General features: G+C 34.8%; 2 protein-coding genes across 3 annotated transcripts in view; both read right to left on the reverse strand.

The window, feature by feature from the left end:
* The window catches only part of LOC124630432, a 148,727-nt gene extending 132,786 nt beyond the window's left edge, over positions 1 to 15,941 (reverse strand). Inside the window, exon 1 of the mRNA XM_047164354.1 lies at positions 15,809 to 15,941. Coding sequence (XP_047020310.1) covers positions 15,809 to 15,870 — 62 coding nt within the window. The 5' untranslated portion in view covers positions 15,871 to 15,941. The remainder of the gene's footprint in view (positions 1 to 15,808) is intronic.
* On the reverse strand, positions 177 to 2,941 carry LOC124630462. 2 transcript variants are annotated; one of them, XR_006984431.1, is made up of 3 exons: positions 1,588 to 2,941; positions 1,340 to 1,468; positions 1,014 to 1,080 (listed from the first exon to the last, which is right to left on the reverse strand). XR_006984431.1 is itself a non-coding variant. In XM_047164381.1 (2 exons), exon 2 carries the CDS (start codon positions 1,058 to 1,060, stop codon positions 431 to 433), a length of 630 nt encoding a protein of 209 aa, XP_047020337.1. In that variant the 5' UTR covers positions 1,061 to 1,080; positions 1,340 to 1,572; the 3' UTR covers positions 177 to 430. The 2 variants fall into 2 exon arrangements, 1 of the variants encoding a protein (XP_047020337.1); XM_047164381.1 differs by lacking the exon at positions 1,588 to 2,941 and having other exon boundaries at positions 177 to 1,080; positions 1,340 to 1,572.
* Positions 15,942 to 17,654: the final 1,713 nt, after the last annotated feature.

Here is a 17,654-nt window from a genome sequence, read left to right on the forward strand (position 1 = left end):
TTAACAGATAATGTGTGTGATTTTAGTGCCAGTGTATGACTTCTATGTACGGCAAAGTGCATTCTATCTATCTATCTACTCGTTACGATGCTTGGATAGACACATGAAATAAAAAAAATAGTTGCAATCAGTTTATTAAAAACAACTTCATCATAATCCATACCTATCATGATTAAAACAAACCAAGTAAATAAGACACAAAACATACTTAACAATTTAGTCACTGCTACCATCAGTTAATTTATGTATGCTGACATAGGCGGTAACAAAAGTAATAATTTTATCTATAATCGTTTAGCAAGTTAAATACCAACTATTATAACATTTTCCAAAGACAAAAGTGTGAGATTTATTGCAGGGTATTAAATAAGAGAAAAGGTTTTGCCACCCTAATGATATAATCGATGTGATAGATATAAATATGAACTCTTTATTCATCATCCTCTGATGATGATGAAGATTCACCAACGTTAATAATAAACCTTTCTACAACTTCATCCATTATACCATCAAGTTGGCAAAATCTTTCCTCTTCTTTAATTGTATGGGCAATGCAAGATTGCCATTTTTCTGCAGTTATATTTGCGAGTGCTTGAGGGAGCAACTGCTGCACTTCCTTTAATTTAAAACTTTTATTGTTTTGTGCTACATATCCCTTCATTTGAGCCCATATTAGTTCGATTGGGTTGAGCTCGCAGTGGTAAGGTGGAAGGCGCAACACTAATACGTTCTTTTCTTTAGCCATGTCATCTACAACAAACTTTTGGTACAAATGTTTTACATGTTTCACTTTCTCTAATAAAGTGGCCCTAAGGTCTTTTTCCTCAAAAGGAATATTTTTGTTTTTCAGCCATTCCTGAATAGCTGCCTTTCGTGTGGCTGTAGTTGGCAGCTTCTCCACTTTTCTTGAATGATAAGGCGCATTATCCATAACAATAACTGAACCATTCTCGATTTTGGATAATATTAAACTGAACCACTTTTCAAAATTGTGTGCATCCATTTCAGAATGGTAGTCTCCATCTCCCTTTTTGGCTTCAAATATTAATTCACCATTCATTAAAAACCCATCTGTTGATCCTGTGAAATGAAATAAAAACAAATCAATAATTAAGTACTGGTGGCATAGAATACTTGATCGCTGGAAATAGATTTTAACCTTTAAATAGCCACCGAAATTAATTGCAGCATTAATGTACTTGAACAGATGATTCTAAAAGCATAAAGATCTTACTCCTAGGGAAAGTATTAAGACTTAACCAGTTTTTAGTGACCGAAAATGGAGTGCTCATTTTATTAAAATGCTTTGTTAATAAATTAATAATAAAAAAAGTTTTACCAATATGGCCAATGATAAGCCGTTTTCCTTTTCCAGTTGGGTTCTTTAAACCAGTTGATAAGCCTGCTCGGTGTGCTTCCTTTGAAGACTTAACAGTACTGTCTTGCCATACTTTGCTTTTTGTGTGTCCTGGAGGTTTAAAATTGTAGATGTAAACATAATATTAATTCAACGTATGTTGAACTAATAATATTTCACTATATTGTTTAGCATAAAGGAGGTTTTACATAACTTGGTTAGCTATTTACCGAGTTATGTAAAACCCCCTTCTTCCAGACTTCACAAATATTAGCAGCACTATATCTTCATTTAGCCAAGTCTCATCTAAATAATATATTTTTTTTCCTTCATTCCTTAATCTCTTAATTTCATGGAGATATTTCACCCTCCATAATACAATCTCCTGTCTGTCGATTAGGGCACTTCTTCTACTTCTTTTAATATATGTAAATTTTAATTTGTTTTTGATTAAATTATATAAAGAGCTTCTTTTAAAATCGGGTAGAGACTCATCACTATTCACGGCTTCCAGAATCTTATCCAATGTCGGTAATTCATTATCAAAGAAAAAAGAATGAATTTTCCTTCGTATTCCACTTAATATTATATCATCATATTCATCCGATTTTGAATATTTCCGTTGGCGAGGAGGAGGTGATTGCAGGCGACCTTCTGTATTGTACTCTTTGAGGATATTATACACTGTTGCACGAGATATGCCTGTAAAACGATTAATAGTGTATGTTATTCATCCTCACAAAGCATGCTATTTTCAAATACATTTATTTATTATAATAAAATCCCTGCAATCTTTACCTGCAATTTCTGCAGTTTTATTAATTAACTGCGTCATATAAGCAGGAGTACTTTCTGACTGGGACCCCTTGATGTCTTTATAAATATTTAAAACTGTTGTTTTTTCTGCAGAATGAAGAGGTGTTTGCTTTGATCGCTTTTTCTTGGGAGACAATATTTTAACGTCGTGTTCAATTTTGGGGCCACGTCGTTTTGGCTGTTGACGTTGCTCAGCGTCACTAGCAGTTTCAGTACGTACATGTTGCGCTTGCAAGCCACTCGGGCCTGCACCGAGATCGTCCGTGTTCATAGTTCAACAAAATGTACTGCTTTGTATGAACAACACAAAATTACGTAACACTAATATAGTAACAATAACAAACAGAAAAACAGTAACAAATAACAACTAAACCACGAAAACTCAACAATAACAACGAAACAAGGCGTAGCATTCACAAGTATCCACAAGTGAATAACAATATGTCAAATTGACAGTCGCAGATAGATGACATTATAAACCAACAAAATTAAAAAACACGTGCTGCCGCAATTTAGGAAGGGACAAGGTAACATTTTAGATTTGGTTGAGTTATAGTTACATGAAAAAACGTTCCGAGCACTATCTGCCCCTGCTTCTTTTAGATTTTAAACATAGACACGACATTATTTTATTTAAAAAATAAATAATATTAAATGAAGGACTTGTAATTTAAGAACGTAAATGGCTTAAATAAGTACAATTAAGTGTGACAGCTGTTATTTAAAATGGTTTTATTTAACTCCTCATCAATCTTGACTGTAATAGTGTTTATTGTATTTTTATTGCAAACTGTACTCCTAAAAGAGCCTTTTTTTACTTCTGTCTAATGCTATAGTAAATGGAGTATAGATAGCCCATCTATCGAGGAAGGCTTTAGGCTACTTTTTATCCCGGTACGGGAAGTAGTTCCCACGGGATGCGGGTGAAACCGCTGGCAGAAGCTAGTACTTAATAAGTGTGGCAGACATTTGCACAAAAATCTAAGTATAAAATCCTAACATGGGAACACAACATGGGTGTTTTCCAAATTGCCTAAATTCCTAGAACTTCCGAGGAGATACCTGAGTCTTAAAAGTTTACTAAAAATCTTGTTGACCTTACAAAATATTTAAAGTATTTCCGGAGCACACACGAACCTCATCCGATGTCAAAATGTTGACTTGTCATTATGTACTTAACTTGCTGTTTTTTTTTTTTTTTATTTTAGGGATTGATGAAACTGTTTTTCTGTTGTGCTTACAAGAGCACAACAGAAAAACAGTTTCATCAATCGTTTTCAAAAACAAGAACTTTAAGTAATAGCAAAACATAGCGAGCTTTTTCATGGGTATCCTACAAGATAATAAGGGGATGATATGCCCTCAGTATCACTAATTTTGATCTTACCTTAAATACTATTTAACTTAAAATTAAACAAATTACACTAGAGTCAATTTATCCAAACCATTTAGGCCCAAGTACACCGACGATATAGACGTCAGTTTTCTTGAAACAACTATTAAGAAAGAAAGAAAACCATTATTTAGAAATTGTTCAAAATAATCACGTTTGGTTCATGGGAGCCCCCCAAAATATTTATTTAATTCTACTACTGTTTTCAGTATTTGTTGTTATAGCGGAAACAGAAATAGATCATCTGTGAAAATTTCAACTCTCTAACTATCACGGTTCATGAGATATAGCCTGGTGACAGACGGACTGACGGACGGACAGAGGAGCGAAAACAATAGGGTCCCATTTTACCCTTTGGGTACAGAACCCTATAAACGGACGTTTATTTATGTCGGTGAACTTAGGTCTTATAATGTAAGCCGCGACTTAGCGCATCATAATCGTTATCACCACCATCCCCATAAAACTTCACACATTGAACCTTAAATTAGAAACCTCACTCCGCTAAGCTTAAATTAGTTACAAAGAAAAATTAATCTAGAATATTCCCTGTATTTATCCCAGGGTTATGGGGTGTAGAAAATAACATTTGACTCCTATCAACTTTGCAACATTCCACCTACTTTACATAAATATCAGTGCTATTGTCTTTCAGTGTAAATACCATATCTGTCAGTGAGAAAGGTTCCAACAGAATTATAGGGTTCATTTACAACATGTGATTTTGAACTCTAAAGTGTTGGGAATAAGGTTGAGTTTTGATTACACAGGTTTGATTTACAATGTCTTTAAATAAAAAGTGTGCATCAAAAAGTTTATTTTGCGCATTACTTTTGAAGTTTATCACTTTTATTGTCCATAAAGCGTGTTAATGGCAAGTTACCCATAGTAAATCCCATTACCATTTTTAAGGGAGAAGTCATCTGAAATTACTTTTGTATGTGATAACGTGTAATGTTGCAAGTGAGACCACCGCCTTATATTTATTGAGATCATTTTGTTTTACATTTATTTATTTGTCTGAATTATTTTTTATTGTCTTGTAGATTACGCTCGGAGCTGTGAACGTGTCATAATTTTTGCTTTAACTGATATCGCCTTGTTTGTTTCTTAAGATTATTCCTGAACGCAGAGTTCGAATACATTGTTGCTTTTAAATTCAGTAGCAAATTGTTAAAAAATAAATAAAACTTCAGTCATAGTGTTTTTCCTAAAAAATGACAACTTTTATTCAAGAATGCAAAACCTCATCATTCTTTTCACTTTATTTCAAGATTTCATTTGCAAAATACATTTGGTTTTCAACCATCATGCGCCGAGCCATCTTTTACACAGCACATTAGCCTTCATTAAAACTAACATATTTAACAATACACATTTGGTGACACATACATAAAAACCACACAATATAACGGTCAAGTTGTCTCAAACCGCAGGGTTAGGCATAACCAAAAAAAACCTCTGAAAGAACCAAGTAGCCACTCCATCTTATGAGATAAATGAACATGATTGTCGTAACAGCTGACTTTAGGTACACCTACCCGAAAACTGACAACCCTATTTTGCATACACTTAACATTTTACAACGGGAAATTGAACCTTAATCTTATATTCTTAAAGTCCAAGTTATGATATTAATGTGTGTGAGCAAAAAGTTTGCACAAATGGACATCGCCCTGAGACAAGATCAGCAAAAATTTTACTTAGTACAAAAAATGTTTAAACAATGAGATGTGACTGAATAAACTTGCTCTCCGTTACATTTGGCGCCAAAATGTCCTTGACGAATTAAGATGCAAAGGATCTGATTAAGAGAGGTCCATTTAGATTTTAGTTAAGAAAGTATTTTTGGACTTAATTAAGACAGAAGCGTGTGCATGGACCTTATTCAACGGCTTCTAAGATGATGGCAATATTTTACAATTTCGCTTGTGGTGAATGAATAATAATGTTATGATCGACTAGGGAGATAAATTGCTATAGTTTTCACAAGCTTACAAATATAAGAAAGGTACGAAACTTCATACAATTGGTACATGTTGCCGAAAGCTAGTTAACGATTTAAGATTGGCTTTTCCCAGGCTATTCTAAAAATGAATTAATGAAGATGAAGGGAAAAGAATACTTACTATTTCAGACAGAAGGTATTCCCATTTCCCACAAAGCAATAGAAAATTAAAAGTTTATCTAGTGTTATTATCACCATTTACCAGCAACTTTTTTTTTAATACTGATCTATCTATAAGAACTTATAAAACCATCAATCATCATCTAAGCAGCTATAACCAGTAACAGTTTTGTCAATGACAAAAACTGTATAATACGAGCTGTCTTTATCTATAATAATAGTTTGTTAGTGTCATGGAGAACAAAATGACCAACGGAGATGTCATAACGCAAAATCTGCTAAGAAAGTAGTTCGCCAAAATGTGGGTGTTCGAGGAACATTACTAGCTCCACTGTTACACACCTTCTATGAAACCCGTTCATTATTTTCAAAAAAATTCAACAATCAATCGAAATCAATATTCCACAAACTGGCTTTGATTTGACAAGAAACCCAAACGTCTTTTTGGTTTTTTTAACTATCACGCCTACCATGCGTTGCTTGGCCTCCAAGAAGCTACCTTCCTCATGGTATATCCGCCATTTTTCTTCCTTCGTGGTTTGTGTACAAAGAGGGCAATGATCGATGAGCTGTAATAGGCTTCATAAAGTTTAATGACGATTCTATACAATGGCTTCCAGATAAGTACTGTAACTGTTTGAAATAAGGTGCTTGGACTTTTGACAGGGTTTAGTCACAGTACTAAATTTTTTATACTACTATTTTACACCTAGGAACGAAATTATCTCTATCATATCATTTCCATGTAGTGTAATAAAGGATCAGAACTCTTCGCCCACGTCAAGTAGGAACTAACTTTAACGCTTCCGATAAATGGGCTTTCTAACACTGAAATAATTTTTCAAATAGCATTAAACACGCAAGCAACCTCTCTAGTAATTAATATGTATTAGACTAAATAAATTGGCTATCAAAATATCATTGAATATGCGGTTGATTTTTCCTTAGTTACTAGACTGGATTTTTCAAAACTGATACTAAAAAATCTGACTAAAAAATCAAAATTGATAAAGAACATTGAAATTTTTTTATCATGATGAAGGTCCTAAAATACTCTGCATGTAGGTAATAAACATAATAATCTTACGGTTCTTATTTAGATAATACCAAATGAATGTGTCGCACCCACAATCACCGTCATTTGTTTAGTGACAAAATTTTTTGATAAAATTTTCCTTATGGGATGGTTTTTACGAATTTCCGGATAACGGATGCAAGGTTTTGGACCCTGATATTTTTAAACATTCGTTATGTCATTTCAGACGTCTGATGCGGTTTATTTAATAAACCAGGAGCCATGATAACAGACTTTATTTCAATGTCTCCAAATGTTCAGTAATGTCTTTCACTCGTGCGCGCAGTCCACACCACCACTGTTATAAGTTAGAGGGTGAAACTTTGGAGAGAGTGATGGAGGTTAGAGACCTTGGTGTCTATTTTGCGGCCGATTTAAAATTCAGAAGTCATATTATTAAAGTCAGTAAGAAAGCATTTAGAAATTTGGGATTTATCTTGAGACAAGCTAATGACTTTAATAATATGGGGGCTCTCAAGGCTTTGTATGACGCCTTGGTTAGATCTCACCTCGAGTACTGTGCAGTGATATGGGGACCAAGTGAAGCCAATTACAAATTCATGATTGAGAGGATACAAAATAAATTCACCCGATTTTTGTATTTAAAAATATACAAGGTATACCCCGGCTATCCTCTACTATACCCAACATTATTTGTGTTGGGTATGGTGGGATACTTCAAACTGGAGACTAGGCGGGAAGTGGCACTGGCTGTTTATTTATTTAAAGTATTGCGAGGTAAATTATTTAACTCCACAATTCTTACGGAGCTACGCATGTGCGTGCCGGATGGGTATGTGAGTAGGCGGCGGCGGCCGCAGCTGCTGGCGGTGCCGAGCGCGCGCACCAACCTGCTGCAGCGAGCGCCGCTGACGCGCGCCTTGCGCACGCTCAACGCAGTGTCGAGTAGGGTCGATTTGTTTACTTGTTCGCTGAATGAGTTCACAAGAGCCACCTATAGTATTGTTAGTATTTAAAATTTCAGTAGTGGTATTATTTTTGTGATATTATGTTTAGTTTTCGTATGTATAATGTAAATTTGAAATTTAGATAATGTAACTAATTTTGTCGTATTAGGCTAAGTGCCTGTGAAGATTAAATTAGCTGTGTTTTTTGATAAATAAATAAATAAATAAATAAATAAATTTAGGGACTTGAGGACCTCTGTGGTTTTATAAGTACCTAATATTTGAGTTTGGTACAATTGTTTGCTTTGCGAGAATGAAAAACATACCTACAAATATCAATTACTTATTTAGTCACTAATCCGAATGTGACATACAAATTATTTTTATCAAGCTCAAAAAAATATATCTTTTTGTTTTTTGTGAATTATCGCAAAAAGTTATCAATAAATAGCTCTTCCAAACCCTTTGGGCAAATGTGAGGGTCCATCTTAATTTTTTTTAAACAGAAATAAAATACTTACAGTTATAGAGATACTCACAAAGCATAAATACATAACCCATTAAAGCAGGCATTACATAATTTTCTCACATAAATCTTGCATACGTACCGTTTTCAAGTCGGTATACAAATGAATTCACAAAGAATTCCGTCACGGATTCTTATGTCATGCAAAGAATGATGACACTTGTATTGGTTTTGCCTTTTTTTAGTGAATTTCGATTTTAAGGTGGTTATGTGAAAAAGTTCAATGAACATTAAGCCACTCAAAACTCAAAAACGTTTATTTAAATTAGGCTGATAAATCAGCACTTTTCGAACGTCAAAAACAAAAGACAGCCCCCAAAACGCCCGCCCTTCACCATTTCTGTTAGCAGAGGGAAAAACCCTCTACTAACTACAAGCCTGTTTTTCCTAAAGTCTTATAGACATTTAGTTTTGTTGTCGGCTAAGACAACAAAACTAAATGTTTAAAAAGTCTATAAGACTTTTTAAAAAGAGTTACCTCGGCGCAGAGCACAATACTCCCTTCAACTGAACTCACAGAGATACGGCTTTATTTCACGAAAAAAAGAAGTATCTGCAATAATAAACTGCCTCTATGTAGGAAAACATCTCTAACATAACAAATTTTTATTTTTTCATTTATAAACTTACGTAAGTACGATTGTACGACTCGACAGAATAAAAAAACCTATTCATAATATGAATCACAAAAAAAATCACAGTTTTTCCTTAAACCTTAAAATATCCTTAGGTATTTTACCTTAACTCACGTTACCTAATACAAGTAATATCAATGTCAATGACTGGCCATGTAAACAGAAGGACTGTATTAAAATTCGTGAAACATTCCTCTAAAGACCGATCTTTGTTGACATGATACGAATTCCGATGATGTGTGATGCATGCTGATAATGTTAAACCGAGTATAACTTTAAATAAAATAATAACAGAAAGAAAAGTAATAAGAGGTGGTTGTGTCACGGATGGCACGTTAAACTGTAGGTCCCGGCTGTCATTAACCATCCTTGGCAGTCGTTACGGGTAGTCAGAAGCCAGTAAGTCTGACGCCAGTCTAACCAAGGGGTAACAGATTGCCCGGGTTACTGGGATGAGGAGGTCAGATAGGCAGTCGCTTCTTTTAAATCACTGGTACTCAGCTGAATCCGGTTAGACTGGAAGCCGACCCCAAGGCTCGGGAGATGATGAAAAGGAATAAGAGGTATACCATTTGAAGCCGACCCTAACTTTTAGGTTTTCAACTTAGAACAATAGATTAGATGTTGTTGACCAATCATAAGGGAATTGAAGGACTTTCAACTGCTAACTTGATAGGCGGATATGACAGTGAAGTCAATCATTAACCATGATGAACCAAAGGCTAGCTAAAGTTTTTACACTACACATGTGCACCCCTACTTAAAATTCACACAATAATTTCAATAAATTCCTTTACAGTTCAAAAAAAAAACAAAACACTCTCAGTTCAATAGTCTCTTCATACCACTGTTATCACAAAACCCGAATACCATTTTAGACAAACAAGCTACCTACATTCACAATTAGTAAAATACATAAGCACTTTTACTAAAACCGCGTCACAAAAATAAGAGAATTTCATTATAACATAAATTCTCACTTAAGCACGTTATCTCGACTATTGTTCAATTACCGATTGTTATCTTAAAGCCAATTAAAAATTTGTTTAAAGATAGCTATATTGCGTTCAAAGTAGGGCGTTCATTAGGACTAGACTTGGAGCAGTTAACCAACTGAAGCCGCCATGAAGTCTATGCAAAATAGCCTAGGTACCAATTTATGCAAGTGGGACGAGACAACGATGGCAGTGGATGCAGGTTGCTGGAGATCGAGCAAAATGGCCAAACTTGGGGGAGACTTGTGTTCAGCAGTGGACTTCTTTCATCTAACGACGAGGACGGACGATGCAATAAAACAAATTGTGATAATTAAACAAGCATTATCGGTCACATGGTTAAGAACACATACGACAAAATTGTCCAACATATGATGTACACAAGCACAGATCGAGTAAAAGTGTTACTATAGTACCTTTTTCAAGAGGGCAAGGCCCGACAATGGCGTATCCAATTAGTTAAATGATCTAAGTGAGGACTAGCATATATTTTTCTTATTGGCATCGTGAGTTCGGTATTCAACGGAGATGCGTCTTTGATTGTGCCGATATTATTTGGACTATGTTAAGTGGGTTACTTTAAGTTGTACCTATTGCTAATTGAAAGTTGTTTTGTTAGCGCTAAAAGCGTTAACGAATTAGTTGACTGATTTAGTTATCGGAACGTAAGTATACCTACTCCATTTTTAAAAGGTTAGGTACTTAACGCTTTAGGCCCAAAGTACTTATCTTTTGCGTTGGCTTGCACAATACTGGCTGTTACCTGCAGTTTCACCCAAATCCCAGGAGAACTTTTTTCCGTAACATGATATAAACTATAGCCTATTTCACTCAGAGATAGTGTAGCTTCTCTACAGTGAAAATAAAATTTACAAACAAGCAAAAAATCGTCTGTATAATACCTTAGTTTTATAATAGTTTAGCTTCACCTATACCAAGAATGATGTTCTAAATCGCTAAATATAATTCTGTAAAACCCGCAGACACATTTAGTAGCCCTTTCTCCACAGACACAAAAAAAAAACCTCTTATTTACACTATCACCTCTAGAACTATCACGGATATCGTTAAATATCGTCATATCGCGACTCTGTAGCATCGCCCACGCTACAGGTAACTGCAGTTGCAACAAGCAACCTATTGCTTTGTCGTTGTTCGCTGCAGATGGACATGTTGCTCAAGTGTTTATAATAAATCTGTAGATGTGGGGCGACGTTGGGATAGAGTGGATATACTTATGTACCAAAATTTTTTAGCTCTGTAATTTTATTCCATCTGTACTTTAAAAAACGCAAAACATATTTGTAGCCTTTTATTAAAATGCAGTTTTTGATAATTTATTGTAACTGACTTGTTTTTGGAAGAGAAAATAAAAATGTAAAAAAAAATTGATAGCTTTATAGTAAGTAGGTATAATATCATCGTTTTTTTTTGAATAGTGCATCTATCTCTATCAAAAAGGAAATCAAGCTTATTTTTTCTGATCTGGTAAAAAACTTCTAAGAATCTTTTCTAAAATAATGTTCGCCTCCGTCGAACGAGGGAGACCTTTGGTAGATCCATACAAGTCCATGATAATCCAACATCACCTCCACACGCTCGCAAACTCACACACCTACAAATCTCACACGTCAAATTAAGTGCCCCACACACGGTCCACCAGTGACATCATTTACGAAAAACATAGGAGTCCTCTCATGGATAAAGCCGTTACCGTGTACCCGACCTTAACAAGCACCCATATTCATAACGTGGGCGTCGGTTACGTGTAAAATACTAATATTGCTGTATTAAATTGGCTGTTTAGTGCAAAACTGTCAAATGTTTGGTTACTTGGTTGTTTTGGTATGACAAGGCGGTTGCTAAATTTAGAATAGGATTGGTTTAGTTTGGTTAAGGGCCTGCCGTTGTGAACTGTATTGCAACACGTAGTACAGATACTGAAAAAAAAATGTCGTTGAGATAAGTTGATCCCAAAGTTATATGAATGTATTCTCTGGTAAAAACAAGTTACCTATTGATTCGAATTAACTCTTCCGAAAGTACAAATCGACACTTTTATACATCAAAACCTCAGCAATCTTTTAGAGTACTATCCTTACCAACGTACTTAGGCAATGATTTCTACCTTACTGATAGCTCTATAATTTTCAATGAGTTATCATGAGTCTATCAAAAAAGCTATTGCATAGCACTTTGTATTAACTTATGCAATTATAATTATTTATTTATTTTATTTATGCAGTATTTCTTTTTCTTTGATATTTATTCAAGTTACACTTTTCGAGCGTGGTGACCGATAAACAAAAAAAAGCAACGCCGCCGCCAACCCGCCGATGTTGCTCATACAACTGGCACACTTCGTGAAGATACGCCCCGAACTGTTTGTCAGCGGCTCCAAGCATAGGAGTACTCTGGATAGAATGTTCAGTAGGTTGCAGGTAAGCTCTTTAGTTGTTATGAGCGCCTAGTACATTTTTGTGGGCGGATCCAATCATAGAACGCTAGTTAGAATGTTTAGCAGGTTACAGGTAAGCTCTTACTTGTTATGGTCGCCTAGTACTTTGTGTAGAACATTTTGATGAAAATGGAGTCGGAGTGGGGAGCGTGAGGTTTTTTCGTTACGGAATTTCTGGATTTGGTCCCCGCGCTCAAGGCTTGCGATAGAAGCTATGCAATAGCTTAAAATTGTGATAAAAAGCTTTGTCAATAAACTGCAGTGGAGATCTAAACATATATTTCTCAAACAAAGAAAATCTAAACATTTATGATATAACAAAATACCAAATCGATGTCAATTCAATTAAATTAAAAAAAAATTAACGTTAACAGTAACAAATTCTCATCGCATTAATAATATAATTACTTAAGTATTCACTACATGTAAGTAACGATGATGTCACTAATATTCCCACATAATGAAGAGTCGGCATAACGCGATGTTTGTAAATTACATGCCAAAAACGTACGAGTTTTGTATTCATAATGTCACCTTTGGTAAGAATTGATATGTCTCAGATTTACGATTTAGTTATTACATTCCCACTAAAAAACCCGTTAGTTTGAAAGGACCGCATTAATTTTATTTAACAGTACTTTTGACATAAATGCACATTTTAGACCACATAGAAAAACAAAATAATGGAAAAGTATTTTTATCCTAATCCATATTAAACACGTGAACTACGAAAGCTCATCAATTCATTCTATTTGACACTAATGGCAAATTAGAAAAGAAAAACAAAGTTAAACTCAAAAACGTTTTTTCAAATTAAGCTTATAAAACAGCACTTTAGAACCTTAAAAACAAAAGACAGCCCCCAAAACGTCTACCCTTCGCCACTTCCTATGTGTTGTTGCTGGAAAGAAGTGACGCAACAAACTCCTCAGCAACACGTCTGTCTATTAGGTTAGAAGAATCAGATAAATACAAAATAAACCCAATATAATTATAAATTTCGAGATTTTTTTAAAGAAGTAAATATCTAAAAGGACCAGATATATCAAATAGGTAGTTTATAAAACAACAGTGTCTGAAAATGCAATCAAACAATCAAGACAAAGTTGACATTTATTCGTCAACTGACACTGCAAGGCACTGCAGTAAATTATTACCTGCATTCTACTCAGAGATTCACCATGCACAACATCGAGAACCCAATTTAACTCGATCATTTCGATTTTATGACTCGATTCGAGCACTCGATGAATGCTAATCGAGAAGATAGAATTGGGAATTTTTGGCAGCGCTCGATGAGTCATTTGGTACTAGAATTCTGTTTATTTTATTTTTTATATAAGAGGTTTGCTTAAGAAATTCTTGGGGCTATGACTAGGTTATTATTTGATTGTTTGCTTGGGTCATTATCCGCAAATTATATCATGCTTGTACTATTGAAGGTCTATGCGGCATATCGATACAATCAGCCTTTTATCAAAAACTTTAAAAATATATTTAACACTTTTTGCTTAGTGTGACAAATAATATGCTGAAAATTGCAAATGAAATCTTGAAATCAAAATCAGTTCAGCTAAACGTGCAGATCAAACTATGAACCTCCTTTCTGAAGTCGGTTAAAAAAGCCTGATCTTGAAAAAAGTTCCTGACAATGCATAAAAGAATAGTCTGACCTATTGATGATTTTTTTATAACGTGTATAATATTTCAAACCATTTCCTATACGTCAAAATAATCGAATGTTGTAATCGATACCTATCAATAGAAACGTCTAATAACACAACAATCGATTAATTATAGGCTGTAGTAATTAGTGCGTACCTTGAACTCTGTCACTACCAAATGTAATGGGTATGGGTAAGCTTGAAGATAATTTGTTTCGTTGATTCAAACGTTAGTATTGTTCGATTGACAAGGACTTATAGATATATCATCAAAAATAATTGCAGTAAATAACAATTTATCAAAACACATAGGCGATCAGCATAGAATAGTCTGCTAGAACTACTGTCTTGATTTACACATACTAATAATTATTTTATTTATAATCACTTTCCGCGACCAGATAAAAACAAGCTCTATGTAGGCTATACGTGGACAAATTAGTATCCATTTCAGTAGCTTGGCATAAAAGCCAGACAGACAGAGTTACTGCCGCATTTATAATATGTGTTTTATAAGTAAGTAGGATAATAATTTTCTTGTATTATTTATTGTATTATAATTACAGCCTATTCTGCGACTCATCACATCAAGATTATCTTAAGCTAGCAGATAAATATACACAAATCTTCGTCTTGTTACTTCCTTGACTGATGCGTTTTAGTAGATGATAATCACTCATAAAAAAATAAACAAATTCTAATTACTTTCCCGCAAAAACTTAATTGAGTTACATAGTTTATGTGTTTATAATTAAGCTGGTTAACAGTCTGTCAGTTTGTAGTTATGATCTTAAATAGATAATCTTCACTATTATGTTATTGACCTTTTGGGTACGAAGGAAAAAAATGCTAATAACCAATATTGTAACTGGGTGATTGGTATTGATCTGTCGGCTTTTTTATTGGATAAGTAAAATAAAATATTAGAATGCTGCATATTATACACAGTAAGGGTTATCAATGAAGATATTTAATAAAAATATTTTTTTTGATAGCACGACTAATTTTGAAATGCTGAAGCGAGGGGATTTTTTTAATTTATTTTTACCTAAAAAGGGGTGAGATGGTCCATCGCTTTATTTTTTTGAAAAATCTATTGAAATTGGGTATGTACCTACTTACTATCATTGCTGTTCCATTAGATAACCGAGTAAAACCGAGTAACTTAAAGTAGTACTCCCAATTTTTATCCAAACTTCGCAAAATCGATCAAAAGTAACAAGTATCAGGATTTAAGAATTTTAAACCAGCGCCATCTACCGCCAGAGCGCCGAACTATCCATCAAACGGTCAGTGTAAGTAAAAGTGAAACGCTGCACTCGATGCCGAAAGATCCCGTTAGTTGAGTAGTGGCGCCGCGGTGCTGCGCCTACGCCGGCAATATTGGAGTTTTTGTAGTTAGTATGAGCATCTTTTGGTGTTTATGTTGTTAAAGTCGAAGTCATTTATTTCGTTTAGACCTTTACAAGCAGTTAGGAACGATGTTGTTACCTAATTCTAGGTTTTTCCATGTGAAAATTTAAGAGCTACGAACTGAACATTCAGCTGTCTTCAAAGTATTTATTAGGCTGTTATTCTGTTAACTGCCTTCTGGACCTGGTCTAATTTGTCGTAGGATTCTTTGACAGAAAAATTTAAAAAATAAGTATTTGCCTATTTGTAATTTTCACAGCCTCCATTTTTTTTTAATATCTAAAGGCACTCGCTTAACCACTAGGTATCTCACCTGATAGTATGAACATTTTAAAAAATAACAGTGATCTATTATATGATTGCAACTCACCGTGATCTCCCAAGAAAGCCAGTTCGGATATTAATAAGTTCAAGGGGAACAATAATAAAACATCTCATACCTTTCTCGTTTCTTCCTCTTCGTAGTACTGGTCCCTTTAATGGTTCTGTATAAGGTCATCATTTTGACTCCTGTATGTCACTCACACACTCAATACACTATTACGATACATCCACACAATTGTATGCACTAATCACACTTATTTATTATGGTATTTAAAACATTATTTAACACTTAAAATATATATTTTTTTAGTTTTCACTTCACTGGAGTTAATCTGAAACAAAAAAAGAAATAAATTAGGAAAAGTTAATAGGTAACTTCATTTTGTTAAGAAATAAGTTGATTAGGAAAAGTTAATAGGTGAAATGTATGAAGTTACTAAATAAAAAAGTTGTAAAGTCCATTTCTCGAAAAAAGTCCCGCAGGAGCAGCGCTAGTGTCTATGCTCAGTAAAAAACCTAAAAAAAATATAAAGTAGAAAAAAGAAATTGTGGAACTATATATATTTTTTTTCTCCGGGAAGAGAGTCGTGGTGGCCTAGTGGGCAAAGAACCAACCTCTCGAGTATAAGGGCGCAGGTTCGATTCCAGGTCAGGCAAGTACCAATGCAACTTTTCTAAGTTTGTATGTATTTTCTAAGTATATCTTAGACACCAATTACTGTGTTTCGGATGGCACGTTAAACTGTAGGTCCCGGCTGTCATTGAACATCTTTGGCAGTCGTTACGGGTAGTCAGAAGCCAGTAAGTCTGACACCAATCTAACCAAGAGGTATCGGGTTGCCCAGGTAACTGGGTTGAGGAGGTCAGATAGGCAGTCGCTTCTTGTAAAGCACTGGTACTCAGCTACATCCGGTTAGACTGGAAGCCGACCCCAACATAGTTGGGAAAAAGGCTCGGAGGATGAGGATGAATTTGCCGCGGGACTCCTTTCGTGAAATGGACTTTAATGGTTTGAAAGCGAAAGAGTGAGAAATACCTTCGTCCTTCGTTTCAAAATGTTAAATCAAATAATGTTGTTCACTTAAAACAGAAAACTTTTATTCGACTTAACATCTAAATTCGTCTTCTTTTTGTCGAGTAAACAGGTTTAATCACCTAACAAGCCCTAGACTAAAAATTTACTCACATCCGAAGGCCTCCGGTACAAAAAAAGTCTTATAAAAAACAAATCTAATATTGTGAAAGATAGCTCCCAAATGCAATACCGTTTCTGCTTTACGAAACTCATTCATACACAATTTCCTCAGCAATTTTATGATCGTTAATAAAAGCCATAAAATGTTCTAACTGGCTGAGTATAAATTTAACTCATCTATTTCATTAAGAAATTACAAGAATTACAAAACCAATATGAGCTGTTCATTGATGATTTAATAAAAGGTTTCAAACTTACAATGGCTAGTAAAATTACTATTATTATCATCTTTTCACAATGGTGAGGAACATTATGAAAAGAGATAATTTTTGAACTGTTGTAATTATAAATATTTACTTTCCAGTGTGTGTACTACCATTCATCTTTATACTTATTTATGAGCCCAAACAAACTATCGGCCGACTAAAAATTTACAATGTGCTTTTAAAGGCGCGGCTCCACCGCGGTGCACGGAGAGGCTAGGCACGTGTATTAAGCTTCGCTTTGTAAGAAAATGTATGTGGTTGTGTCCACTGCAACCCTCGGAGAGGCTACGCATGAATTGACGTCATTGATACACGCGTGGCTTGCTCGAATAGGCGGTTACATAGCTCAACGCTGTCAACGTGGGTCTACGTTTCCACTGGAGTACACGAATAAGACCCACGACTATGTACAGCTCGGTTATCGCAAAGCAGTTTTCAGTCATTCACGTTGTGGAACGGACGCGTTTCGTGTTTCTCGTATACATATATCATATCGAGGTA

This window comes from Helicoverpa zea, chromosome 1 (genome assembly GCF_022581195.2).
Source record: "Helicoverpa zea isolate HzStark_Cry1AcR chromosome 1, ilHelZeax1.1, whole genome shotgun sequence".
Lineage (NCBI taxonomy): Eukaryota > Metazoa > Arthropoda > Insecta > Lepidoptera > Noctuidae > Helicoverpa > Helicoverpa zea.

Excerpts from the sequence above, each read along its gene's own strand:
- LOC124630462 (XM_047164381.1), bottom strand. The coding sequence starts at position 1,060 with ATGAATGGTGAATTAATATTTGAAGCCAAAAAGGGAGATGGAGACTAC.